Source organism: Saccoglossus kowalevskii, chromosome 9 (assembly GCF_978046115.1).
Source record: "Saccoglossus kowalevskii chromosome 9, keSacKowa6.1, whole genome shotgun sequence".
Taxonomy (NCBI): domain Eukaryota; kingdom Metazoa; phylum Hemichordata; class Enteropneusta; family Harrimaniidae; genus Saccoglossus; species Saccoglossus kowalevskii.
Window position 1 is genome coordinate 1,686,629 of NC_140649.1, and position 14,761 is coordinate 1,701,389.

The 14,761-nt window shown below is 31.5% G+C and overlaps 1 protein-coding gene across 2 annotated transcripts in view; it reads right to left on the minus strand.

Annotated features, from left to right (window-relative positions):
• LOC100374111 (ubiquitin-like-conjugating enzyme ATG10) overlaps window positions 1-14,761 on the minus strand; it is a 50,345-nt gene that overhangs the window by 34,514 nt on the left and 1,070 nt on the right. For both annotated transcript variants that reach the window (XM_085503036.1, XM_006814531.3), the window contains exon 2: window positions 1,400-1,552. In XM_085503036.1, the coding sequence (XP_085359162.1) occupies window positions 1,400-1,552 (153 nt within the window). The remainder of the gene's footprint in view (window positions 1-1,399; window positions 1,553-14,761) is intronic.

Here is a 14,761-nt window from a genome sequence, read left to right on the forward strand (position 1 = left end):
AATAAAGTACTAGTATGTTACAGTTTAATACAAACTAAATGTTAGAACATTTGGTTGAGCAGTTTTTGAGTTTGTGAGAAATAGTTTTTTGAACATTTTGTCATTTTCTGTTAATTTAACTATGTAAGTAACCATTATAATTATGTGTTCAAGTTGTAATGATATATAAGCTTTGTTCCTACATGCAACTAATCAAGCTCATCACTCTAAGTACTCACAAGAAAAAATGATAAACATTTTGGAAATTTTTGCTCGGTATCCAAGTTTGATATAGAGAAGCAAAATGAAAAATTTCAAAATAATCAGGAAAATGTGTCTTCATTAAAAAAAAAAACAGCCAAACATTGTAAAGAGTTCTTCAAACTTTAATGACCATTATACATGGATGCTACAATTGCAGCTCAGTTCCAGGGCGGTAGGCATAAGTGTAAGATAAGCCACGATTGGTGACAATTTTTAAATGTTGACAATTTATTTGAATAATGACAATAACAAAATACATTTACTCTGAATAACTATGTCTAAATGTAGCTTATATTATTTAATTCCACATTCGATTTGAATCGCTTTGTATCCTTCGAGCCGTAAATTATGAATTAGCGGCATAAGAAGTATTGAACAGGTGAGTACCTTGTTTTAAATAAGGCAGACATGCATAATAATGCGAAGAAGATCAAGGTACACGTAAACAATGGTACGAGCATTGGATGAAAAATTGCAGGTCACCTGTTATATATGGCGATCACCTATTGGTTAGCTTTGAATGATTATTATGAAGAGTGCGGTGAAAGCGTCCTACATTCAAACATTTTGAAATAGTGCACAGCCATGTTTTGTACGCGCTCGATGTACATTTTCTTAAACTCAGAGTCAGAGCAAGACACAAAACCAATACATGTACAAGTTCGAGCCAAAACATGTCACCAAGGTAATACTCATAGTACCGGGTACTTTTTTTTTTATTTCTAGAATGTTACTAATAACTTTCAAGAAGAAAAATATTCATGTATTATTCTACTAACCCAGGCACTTTTACCTACCGCCCTTGCTCAGTTTAGTGTTTTATTTTTGAATATTCATTATGAAGGAAAAGATCACATGCCCACTAAAGTTTTTATTTGTGGAACAGGTAACCCATATACTAATAATGCTACAGAATAAAGCAAGGAAGTATTCAAAATGACTACTTCCAATTTAATTGCAATTAGAGATGGCTGCCAACAATCAACATTCTGAGTGTCAGGTGTACCAGTTCACATTAGGTCCTATCAGTAGAGAAAGTTTCAGGCAATTCTGTTCAGCATTTTTCTCAAACATGCTCACAAAAAAAGTGGAAGAAGAATTTGATGATAACAATTAAGCTTCAAAAGCCAAAGGTTTGGACCAATAAAACTATCACCTCAAATAGAGAATCATCTGAGTCACTAGAAAGTCCTAATTCTCCATCTGTTGTTGTCATGGTAATGGTTTCTTCCTTACATTCATCACTACAGTTCTTTTTCATCTTTCGATAAACATGTTTTTTCATCAATATTTCTTTCCCTGGCTCTTCCTAAGAAACAGAAAAAAAATTGCTGCCTTTTATTGAATAATTTCTAATCATATTTTGTATCATACCGTAAATGCTTAAACTTGCTATAAGTTTATATAAAATATACCTATTGTTAAGTATTAAACAGTGAAATTAAATGCCAGTTAAAATAAATGGTTTTACAATACAATATATTCTTAGAATTTTGTACCATAATATTGGGCTCTTAGGCCAAAAATAAAACAAGCAGCCTATCGGCTGAGATAGCTCCGCTGTTAGCAATGCACATTTCCATTAAAGAACTGAAGACATCATTAGAAAATGAACAATATGAATAGTATCAAAGCAATCGGACTTACAGTTTGTAACAAGAAGTCGAAAATATCACTTTTTACCAAAAATTACAAAAATATTCACCAAAATAAATTAATTAGAGAATTGAAGATATCATCACAAAACGAACAAATCTGAGAGAGGTCCACATGTAGTACCTATATATGTAATATCAAAGCAATCGGACTTACAGTTTTCAACAAGAAGTCGAAAATATCACTTTTTACCAAAAATGACAAAAATATTCACCAAAATTAGAGAATTGAAGATATCATCACAAAATGAACAAATCTGAGAGAGGTCCACATGTAGTACCTATATATGTAATATCAAAGCAATCAGACTTGCGGTTTTTAACAAGAAGTCAAAAATATCACTTTTTACCAAAAATGACAAAAATATTCACCAAAATTAGAGAATTGAAGATATCATCACGAAATAAACAAATCTGAGAGAGGTCCACATGTAGTACCTATATATGTAGTATCAAAGCAATTGGACTTGCGGTTTTTAACAAGAAGTCGAAAATATCACTTTTCACCAAAAAATGACAAAAATATTCACCAAAATTAGAGAATTAAAGATATCATTACAAAATGAACAAATCTGAGAGAGGTCCACATGTAGTACCTATATATGTAATATCAAAGCAATTGCACTTGCGGTTTTTAACAAGAAGTCGAAAATATCAGTTTTTACCAAAAATGACAAAAATATTCACCAAAATTAGAGAATTGAAGATATCATCACGAAATGAACAAATCTGAGAGAGGTCCACATGTAGTACCTATATATGTAGTATCAAAGCAATTGGACTTGCGGTTTTTAACAAGAAGTCGAAAATATCAGTTTTTACCAAAAATGACAAAAATATTCACCAAAATTAAAGAATTAAAGATATCATTACAAAATTAACAAATCTGAGAGAGGTCCACATGTAGTACCTATAGATGTAATATCAAAGCAATTGCACTTGCAGTTTTTAACAAGAAGTCGAAAATATCAGTTTTTACCAAAAATGACAAAAATATTCACCAAAATTAGAGAATTAAAGATATCAACATGAAATGAACAAACCTAAGAGAGGTCTACCCAAGGTACATATACACCAAGTATCAAAGCATTTAGGCTTGTAGTTTTCAAGAAGAAGTCGAAAAAGTAAAACATTGACACGGACGACGACGGACGACGACGACGGACAATCACTCATATGATAAGCTCTGCTCGACAAAGTCGACAGTGGAGCTAACAAGCAGCCTGACATTGTAATCACAAATACTGCCATTGTCCAAAAAAGGCTGTGTATCTTAACTGATGTTTGCGATAATCAGAAACATGAATATTTTCTACACCTAAAGTAAGTTCTTAATACCAATATAATATATTTGAATGTATACTGCCCTCTGGTGTTCAATTTGATGTATTGGGATTTGACTGTAAAATGTAAAAGCTGCTGTAATATAATCTTGTTATCCACATGTCAAAATGGTTCATATCATAAATAACTCATGTCAAAATGGTTCATATCATAAATAACTCATGTCAAAATGGTTCATACCATAAATAACTCATGTCAAAATGGTTCATATCATAAATAACTCATGTCAAAATGGTTCATATCATAAATAACTCATGTCAAAATGGTTCATATCATAGATAACTCATGTCAAAATGGTTCACATCATAAATAACTCATGTCAAAATGGTTCATATCATACATAACTCATGTCAAAATGGTTCATATCATAAATAACTCATGTCAAAATGGTTCATATACATAATTCATGTCAAAATGGTTCACATCATACATAACTCATGTCAAATGGTTCATATCATACATAACTCATGTCAAAATGGTTCATATACATAATTCATGTCAAAATGGTTCATATCATACATAACTCATGTCAAAATGGTTCACATCATAAATAACTCATGTCAAATGGTTCATATCATACATAACTCATGTCAAAATGGTTCATATCATAAATAACTCATGTCAAAATGGCTCATATCATAAATAACTCATGTCAAAATGACTCATATCTTAAATAACACATGTCAAAATGGTTCATATACATAATTCATGTCAAAATGGTTCATATCATACATAACTCATGTCAAAATGGTTCACATCATAAATAACTCATGTCAAATGGTTCATATCATACATAACTCATGTCAAAATGGTTCATATCATAAATAACTCATGTCAAAATGGCTCATATCATAAATAACTCATGTCAAAATGACTCATATCTTAAATAACACATGTCAAAATGGTTCATATCATAAATAACTCATGTCAAAATGGTTCATATCATAAATAACTCATGTAAAAATGGTTCATATCATAAATAACTCATGTCAAAATGGTTCATATCATAAATAACTCATGTCAAAATGGCTCATATCATAAATAACTCATGTCAAAATGACTCATATCTTAAATAACACATGTCAAAATGGTTCATATCATAAATAACTCATGTCAAAATGGTTCATATCATAAATAACTCATGTCAAAATGGTTCATATACATAACTCATGTCAAAATGGTTCATATCATACATAACTCATGTCAAAATGGTTCATATACATAAATAATTCATGTCAAAATGGTTCATATCATAAATAACTCATGTCAAAATGGTTCATATCATAAATAACTCATGTCAAAATGGTTCATATCATAAATAACTCATGTCAAAATGGTTCATATCATAAATAACTCATGTCAAAATGGTTCATATCATAAATAACTCATGTCAAAATGGTTCATATACATAACTCATGTCAAAATGGTTCATATCATACATAACTCATGTCAAAATGGCTCATATACATAAATAATTCATGTCAAAATGACTTATGTCATAAATAACTCATGTCAAAATGGTTTATATCACACATAACTCACATCAAAATGACTCATATCATAAATAACTCATGTCAAAATGGCTCATATCATACATAACTCATGTCAAAATGGTTCACATCATACATAACTCATGTCAAAATAGCTTACATCTTACATAACTCACGTCAAAATCTTTCATATCATAAATTACTTGTGTCAAAATGGCTCATATAACAAGTCATTGAAAATGACATAGTCCCCGTTCTCTTTGTGCTCGTCATATTAAAGCCGAGAGGTTGTTGTGAGCGTGTCCTTGAAACTTGAGTTCCAAGTGGCGTATACAACAGATTGTTTATTTACATCAAAACACGTGTTTCGTGTCGTAGTAATATGGCCAAAATAAAAACAGCCGTTAATCGGCCATCTTTGATCTGATTATGAAACACACTGATATGTATGATGTATGTGCCAAATACGAATGAAAATGATACATAAATTGTAGAAATATAGTAGTAAGGCCAAAAAGTCAGATGGCTGTCAATCGGCCATCCTTGACCAGATTTTGAAACAAATTGTCATGGACATGCATCCTAACATGTATAAAGTACATGTATGTCTCAAATTTGAATGAAAACTGACAGAGCACGTCCAAGATACCACATAAAAAAAACAAAAACAAGATGCTTGCCAGTCGACCATCTTTGATCCAATTGCGAAATAAATCGTCATGGACATGTATCCTAACATGTATAATCCATGTACCAAGTTTGAATGACAACTGACAAAGCATGTCCATTTTCAAAAAACAAGATGGCTGCCAGTCAGCCATTTTGAATCAAATCGCTAAACCACTGCATGTGCATATGTCCCACATAAGGTACTAGGCACATGCAAAGAATGAACGAAATCGGTCCACAGGATTCTGAAATATGACACTGGACAGACTGACGCACTGACAGACGGACACACGGACGGTCGGACGGACAGACTCAGGAACTCGTGGATGGTCGGGGACATGTATCCTAACAAGTATGATCTATGTACTAAATTTGAATGAAAACTGACAAAGCATGTCCAAAATACGACATTTTCATAACTTATGTCAGAATGGTTCATATCATTAGAGGTACATTACTTGGGGTTTGCAACTCTGGTGACATGATACCAAGATCCCGTTACAATCTTGCTCTCACATAAGCGTTCCAATTCATAAAAATGCGAATGCGCATGCCCAAGGTAACTAGGATACTGGGATGTCCAGGTGGATCAAAATAGCTGCTCACAATATGACGGATTACAATAACTATATTTTCTGTATATTTTCGATGTATTACATTTTTTCACTATAAATATACATGTTTTATTACAAACTGCCTATGTCATGTTAAAAAGTCATAGCATCAGCCTCGCTATCTATGACGCACACACGGACACACGGAGGTCAAAACATAAGTCCGCGTTTACAGACTGCGTCCGAACGGGGACTAAAAAAATATTCATCTAAATCAGGATTTAAGATATTGTCTTGAAATGAACAAATCTGAGAGAGGTTCATGTGAGGCACCTATATGTATAATATCGAAGAAGTCAAAAATATCATTTTTCACCAAAAATGACAAAAATATTTTTCAAAATTAGAGAATTAAAGATATCATCATCAAATGAACAAATGAATGAAATTTATTTCACAAAAAATAAAGTTTTAAAATAACATTAAATGTAGAAATTGTACAAGTAGTAAATATATATAAATAAATAATGAATTCTAGAGTACTTTCCTTATTTGGTGGGGATTACAGATATAGTTCATCAGTACTAGTCGAGTCCGTAACCCCTGTATATATAATTTCATTGTTTAATCACACAAATCTTCAAATAAAGAATGAAAGAAAAATATTACAAATAATATATTGAAGAGATAGTAGATACAGTAAATATCATGTACAAAATAGTTATTACTGAGATCAAAGACAAATAAACAGGTTTGTAACTTGCAGAGTGAAAAAATGTCCAGTATTCTTAATTTTTGGAAAAAAGAAGCAGCATGTGAATACAAATCAGAGAAACTCGTACTATTTTTTTCTGTAAGAGATATATTAGTTGAAGTAGAGTTGCATATGTATTACCCCAGAATTTGAGGCAATATGTAATATGTGAAAGAATTAAGGAGTTGTATAAGAGAATAAGGCTATGCTTAGGTACAAAATGACGTCGTTGTGAAATCAATCTAATTTTTGGTGCAAAAACTTTGTAAGTTTTATCAATGTGGGCTTTCCATGACATATTCTGGTTAATAGAGACGGCAAGGTAATTGACAACACATACGCCCTCTATCGGTAACTCGTTAATATTCAGGCTGCCCTCACTAGTGACCAATCATTGTGGTATTTTAATTATCATGTAATTTGTTTTTTGCAGGATTAATAGTAAGTTTGTTAGCACTGCACCATTCACGAACCCTTTTAAAGTCATTATTTATTTCTGAGAGATTGATTTTATTGTTTTGAATAAAATTTAAATAGGTTAGTATTATATGCAAAGAATCGAAAATGAAAGTAATTGGTAGAGTTGGCTATATCATTAATATATATTAAAAATAAGATTGGGCTTAGAATCGACCTTTGTGAAACCCCGCAGGTAATAGGTCGTGGCAAAGATGAAGTGTTTTCAATACATACAAATTGTTGGCTATTACAATGGTAGTTTTTAAACCAAAATAGAGGAACCTAAAAGAGGTCTACCCAAGGTATATAACACCAAGTATCAATGCAATCAAGCTGGTTGTTTTCAATAAGAAATTGAAAAAGTAAAAAGTTGTTTTCAATAACAGATGCCTAGCCACTTGATTTAAATTTTATATGAATTTGCCAAAATGTACAAAGAATACAAATAAATAAATAAATAAATAAATAAATAATCATTCATTAAATTACATTACTACAGTTTATTTAAATAATGACAAGAGCAATAAACCTGGAAAATAAAATAATAGTTGTTTTTAAAAACAAATAATATGTTAATGTTTAATATAAAAAAACCTAGGACTTAATGTCAGGACTTATCAGCATGTCTCATACTGTCATCAACTTGTTAATATTGTCCATTAAAGAGAAACAAATTGATTTCCATATAAATGCCAAACAAAGCCAACAGATTTATGTATGACGACATTGCATAGAATTTAGTATTAATGCTCTGTAATTTTCACGCTACAGAACAGATGGTTTGGAAGCTGTGTGAATAAAAAGCGCCCTCTATAGTTTGATGAAAGATTAAACATGAACATTAAATTATTTTGTTACGAGTGAGTAATAAATTTATGGGAAACAAAATCTCCAAGGAAACAAGTTTCTTTTCATTTCTCAATTCTTAATATCGACAATTTGATGTGATTTTAACATTTCTATATTTTGTGCCAGTTACTACCCTGAGCACATATTGGGATTACATTGCAATATTGTGATGCCTGAAAGGACTACTTTATTTGCATTTTAACATTCCAGTTTCGAAACAGGGATGACTTTCTTTCATTTATTAATTTTATCACAAAATGTTTCACAAACAAGCAGTCTATCAGCTGATATACATGTAGCTTCACCATATTGTTGAAAATAGCATTTTTTAATAAAAATATCTAAAATTATAATAATAAGTTATAGTCATAAAATGAACAAATCTGTCAGAGGTTCTTTCAAAGTGTCTACGTGTAAAATATCAAAGCAACTTTTTCAATCGAAAATAGCATTTTTTACCAAAAATGGCAAAGATTAGAGAAATGGAGATATCATTGAAAAAATTAACAAATCTGACTAAGATCGAAGCAATAGGGCTTGTCATTTTCATTAAGAAGTTGAAAATCGGGCGATCCTGTGTGACCTACGTCGAATTGGAGACTATTCTGACCGAAATTGAATCTTTGATAAAAGAACGCCTGCTGATATTCGTTTCTTCAGATATCCCCAATCTGAATCCACTCACACAATCCACTCAACGGGCGTAGTATACACAGTCTACCACGAGCTACTGAAACGGACACAAACCCCAATATCTTGATGAATCATCACATTGCAAATCAACGATATCGTTACCTCACTATGCTTCAAGATGCCTTCTGGAGGCGTTGGTCGCATGAATATATCACATTGCAAATCACCGATATCGTTACCTCACTATGCTTCAAGATGCCTTCTGGAGGCGTTGGTCGCATGAATATATCACATTGCAAATCACCGATATCGTTACCTCACTATGCTTCAAGATGCCTTCTGGAGGCGTTGGTCGCATGAATATATCACATTGCAAATCACCGATATCGTTACCTCACTATGCTTCAAGATGCCTTCTGGAGGCGTTGGTCGCATGAATATATCACCGCTCTTCACAAACGGCACATCAACCAACAGAAGGGTGTCAAAACCAATAGAATCAAAGTTGGTGATATAGTTTTAGTACATGATGACATCAAAAAGCACCTTCACTGGAACCTAGCCTGTGTTACCAAGTTATTACCAGGTTCAGACGGTATTGTTTGCGCAGCAGAAATCAAGACGAAAAGTGGAATGACCAACCGAGACATTTCACATTTATATCAGTTAGAGATATCAACCGACTCTGCGAACAACACATAATCTGATCAAGGAATATCAGATGTCATTGATCGATTCACAACCGATCAATGATGAAGTAACATTTCTAACACAACGCAAATTCACAGACAATCACGAAGAAAGGCAGCTCAACTCGCCAAACAAAGAATCACCATGCAGTACAATGATAACTCTGTTTGAATGAATATTGACTCCTTATCAAATTTTTGATATCACCAGAATACTCTTTCCAAAACAGTGATTTATTACTGAACACTAGAAATAAGTAAGACCAGTATTTCTCATAATACCGGTAATGAATATAGCACAATTTAGGTGAGATATTCATTTGTATCATCATTCTATGTTTATAATGTTCCCTTTATAGAATATATGAGCCTTTTACATTGATTCTACAGTTAAGCAAACCCACTATGCTTTGATACAGGTTTTCCAGCAACTCGTTTGCGCCCGGAGTATATTGGGGCGAGAAGCAAATCATAGGTGTGTTTGATAATTAAGTTGAATTGTCTAGTTAGACATCAAAATGTTTTCTATAATAATGACTGTGAATCCATAACACGAGCTAGCACTTTTGAGACATCACGTCGTAAACTTGCTACTTTCTTTCCATCCTTCATCATAGCTATGGCATTACGGTCATGTGGATTATTTTTCTGTCGGTGAAGGAAAAACATTTTGCCGACCTCAAGTCCATTACGATAACCATAATGAGGCATGCCGACGATGGCAACTTGTTGCATCATTGTTATTTTTGTAATTTTGTCACGAGTGTGGGTGGGTGAATAAATCATGTTAATGAGTTCGACCAGAGTTTCTTTTCAGTCTGTTTTTTATGTATCGAATATGTATTCACAATAGTTTGTAAACATTTCACATCAGTAATAAAAGGTTTATTTGTTTCATAACCCTGTCTGCTATTCTTCAGTAATTACGATGCGAATTATGCTAATTAGGTCATCGCCATCTTGGATTACAAGTGGTAGTTTTTCCCGGCCGTTTCGACTTGCACTGATCACGGTTACTAAAAAAGTAACCGTGCATTGATTACAATACTTACCATACTTTGTAGCCAATTTCAGTGAGTAATACAACTTCATTCGCTGACATAAAACAAGTTTTATTCTTGAAATTCGACCCTTTGTCTTAGTGTTCCCACAGTTCTTGACCGAGTGCTCACGTTTATTGAAACCTCGAATAAATCAAGAAAGAAGTACGTGTACAAAGTGTACGAAAGCATTCCTTTATTTGACCTTATCATACGATCACAAAAACAACTTTTTTAAATCTTTTTTGGGGTGGACCTTGGGTAAGCGCCCACCCCCAATTTTTCCCGATTTTGTATGTTCAGGCCCCTGGGCGCGTGCCCGGGGTAATACGGTAATAGAGCAAATACGATATGTACTACTAATAGAGCAAATATATGTACTACTAATAGAGCAAATATGATACATTGTATGTACTACTAATAGAGCAAATACGATATGCACTACTAAAGAGCAAATACGATATGTACTACTAATAGAGCAAATACGATATGTACTACTAATAGAGCAAATATGATATGTACTACTAATAAAGCAAATATGATATGTACTACTAATAGAGCAAATATGATATGTACTACTAATAGAGCAAATATGATATGTACTACTAATAGAGCAAATATGATATGTACTACTAATAGAGCAAATACGATATGTACTACTAATAGAGCAAATACGATATGTACTACTAATGGAACTAATACGATCTGTACTACTAATAGAGAAAATATGATATGTACTACTAATAAAGCAAATACGATATGTACTACTAATAGAGCAAATATGATATGTACTACTAATAAAGCAAATATGATATGTACTACTAATAGAGCAAATACGATATGTACTACTAATAGAGCAAATATGATATGTACTACTAAAAGAGCAAACACAATATGTACTACTAATGGAACTAATACGATTCGTACTACTAATAGAGAAAATATGATATGTACTACTAATAGAGCAAATACAATATGTACTACTAATAGAGCAAATACGATATGTACTACTAATAGAGCAAGTACGATATGCACTACTAATAGAGCAAATATGATATGTACTACTAATAGAGCAAATATGATATGTACTACTAATAGAGCAAATACGATATGTACTACTAATAGAGCAAATACGATATGTACTACTAATAGAGCAAATACGATATGTACTACTAATAGAGCAAATATGATATGTACTACTAATAGAGCAAATATGATATGTACTACTAATAGAGCAAATACGATATGTACTACTAATAGAGCAAATACGATATGTACTTCTAATAGAACAAATATGATATGCACTACTAATAGAGCAAATACGATATGTACTACTAAGAGAGCAAATATGATATAACATACATTTCATAGCTTTCAAATAAAAATATTACTTTATAATGTATAATTTCTAAAGTTAATGTGACAGAAATTTTTGAAAGTTTAGGTGACAGGGTTATTATCAGTATGAAATTAATACTGTATAACATTATCGTAACCCCGTTAGACACGATAGTTCTTATATTACACAATAATATTAATGTAAAAGTAAATACAAATAACATACAATGCATCTACGGCTGTATTACAAATTCAGACGTATGAAGATACAATCATCACATAAAATAGTAATAATTACCAAACTAATTATCAAGGTATTTTATAATATATGTTATGATGGTTGCCAATTACGTAATAACTTGTTCCCCAGTATTTGTAGTATTTGAAAGTGATTATTAAAATACAACAATTAATAATTATCAATAATAATACAAATGGATTTTGAAATTAATTTCATAGAGAATTTTCACACAGGAATTGTCATATAAAAAATACATTCACAAGCAGGAAAAAATAAATCTCTCTAGGTTGACCTTTTGACCTAGATGTTCAGTAGATTCCACATGTTGGATGCTTCCACCGCTGAAACATGACAGGGAAATTGTGATATTGCAGGCATGGCAAAATGAATGAAACACAAAATAACAAAATATAAATCAAATCAAGAAACTGAACACACTGCATGACAAGATACATTCTCTCTGATGGGACTTCATATTCACTAAGTAACAACAAATTATTTTAATGTGGCCAGGTTAGCATGAATCATCATCAGCTTGGCTATGCTGATTTGCATATCTCCAATTTGCATATCTCTTTTCCTGACCTGAATAAATAACACTGGCAACAGATCCAGTGACAAAACCAATTTTATATTTTGTTTTTAGTTGTGAGTTTTCATAAAAATTCACTCAAGAACAGAAAGAGACCATGACTGAAATGCATACTGGTATCTCTGATATTTTTACTAAAAACTGTCACTTTTTTGTTTTTTAATTTTATATCGTCTATTTCATTCACAACATGACCAACTGTTTGCTTATTTATGTTTGTTGCTTCTGTTTGAACTTATGTTGCGGACATAATATTTGTAAGCAATTGATACTATCTCATCCTACTGCATTACTGCTATGAAGTGAGGCAACATACTGAACTGATATCAGAATTACATATTAATTGCTGACTTTTGGAAACAAGTTTCACCTTGTGAATTTAACAGTGCATGCAAATTTAATTATTTGTTAGACAGTAGTTTTATGACAAAAAACCTAGTGTAACAACAAATCTAAAGTATAATGGTATTTTCTATTTACATGGAAAACATTTTAAATCTAAATGTTGATTCGCTGTTTTCAAATGACCTCAAAGGTCCCAGAGGATTTTGAATCTCAATTTGAATTTCCAAAGTAATAGATGAACATTACTCATTTATATGGTTTAGAATCTTTTGCAAAGTTTGAAATCTAATGAGGCCTACCACCAGTTATTGAACACTGATCATTTACTAACTATTAAATAAAAGTAATACATTTATTGACAATGCTGTCCGAAAAGTGGAGAGGATATATTCAATAGGCAATGAACTGCCAGTATGATACATGTGGGTGTAAATAAAAAACAAATTTGAAATACAGCAGTTAAATAAATAAATAAATAAATAAATAAATAAATAAATAAATAAATAAATAAATAAATAAATAAATAAATAAATAAATAAATAAATAAATAAATAAATAAATAAATAAATAAATAAATAAATAAATAAAATTAATGATTTCAACAAAAACTTTTTTACCAGGGTGTGACATCATAACTTTTATTTCTGTACTTAACCATTTGTATCTTCTTTGAGAGATATGTTTTAGTAAATATTATTACTAGTGATAAACAACAACAAATTAAAGCAAGTCACCAAATAACTGTTATATTTGGTCAATAGTAGATACAAGTACTTGTTTTGATATTCACATTATAGACCAAAAATATCTCAAGGGCAGCCAAATAATAAACCAATCATTCGTGTATTTTTCTTTTTCTCTGTTTTTTGAAAGTAAGACAATAAACTACTATGGCATTGATTACGCATATATGCACAAGGACATACAGAGGTATCAAAGAGCCAGGGCAGCCCAACCTGGCATGCTGCCAGCAACTAATTTAAATATCAATATAGAGTAAACTATTTTTGACAGAGGGGAGGCAGCTAAATATATGTCTCAATAAATTCATCTTCAAAAATTTCAGGAGATCACTATAATTTTCCTGAGGTAACTAAAATGTGTATGATTTATATTAGCCAACACTACATTTCATTGCATCAACAATTCTTCATTAAAATTAATAATTTCTTTAATGCACATGTTTTAAATGATTCATTTTCACTAAAATTCAAATTGAGTTTGTAATAAATCTACATTTAGAAAATTTCACTGTTTTACTTTATGGGTGTAAAATTGGATCCCTGAACTTTAAAGGCTGCCACCCCTCAATGTTAGTAGAATGGTCCAAAACCTCCAAAGAGCAGCAGCACAGAGACAAACAGATCCACAACAATTCACATAAAAAAGGTCAACAAACGAGTGCACTTTGAACAATATATTGGCAACATCATCATTTCTAACTTTAAATTCTATGAATGGGAATCACCAAAACAGGATGTGGTTTACACCATATTTACAGGAGTACTGACAAGTAATAATGTAACCTTAAATATATATGACAATGTGACTTGCCTGTCAATTATTTGAAAGAATCATATGTATGTATGTATTTGTATTGAAAATAAGAAATGTATTTACATTAAAAATCAATCTTTAAAAACATACATAATGAGTTTATAAAATGATTAAATTGCTCTGTATGTATGTTGAATGAGTACACACCTGTTAGACAGCAGGGCACAACGATCTAATTAATTGGTTGGGTTTGTAGCAAACACAATTGCAGATCTAGCTTATTATTAAAAATGATAATATTGGTCTCTGGATAATATTGGCTTTTGCTCATAACTGGTTAGTTACCAGTATTGATCTCTTACAAATACT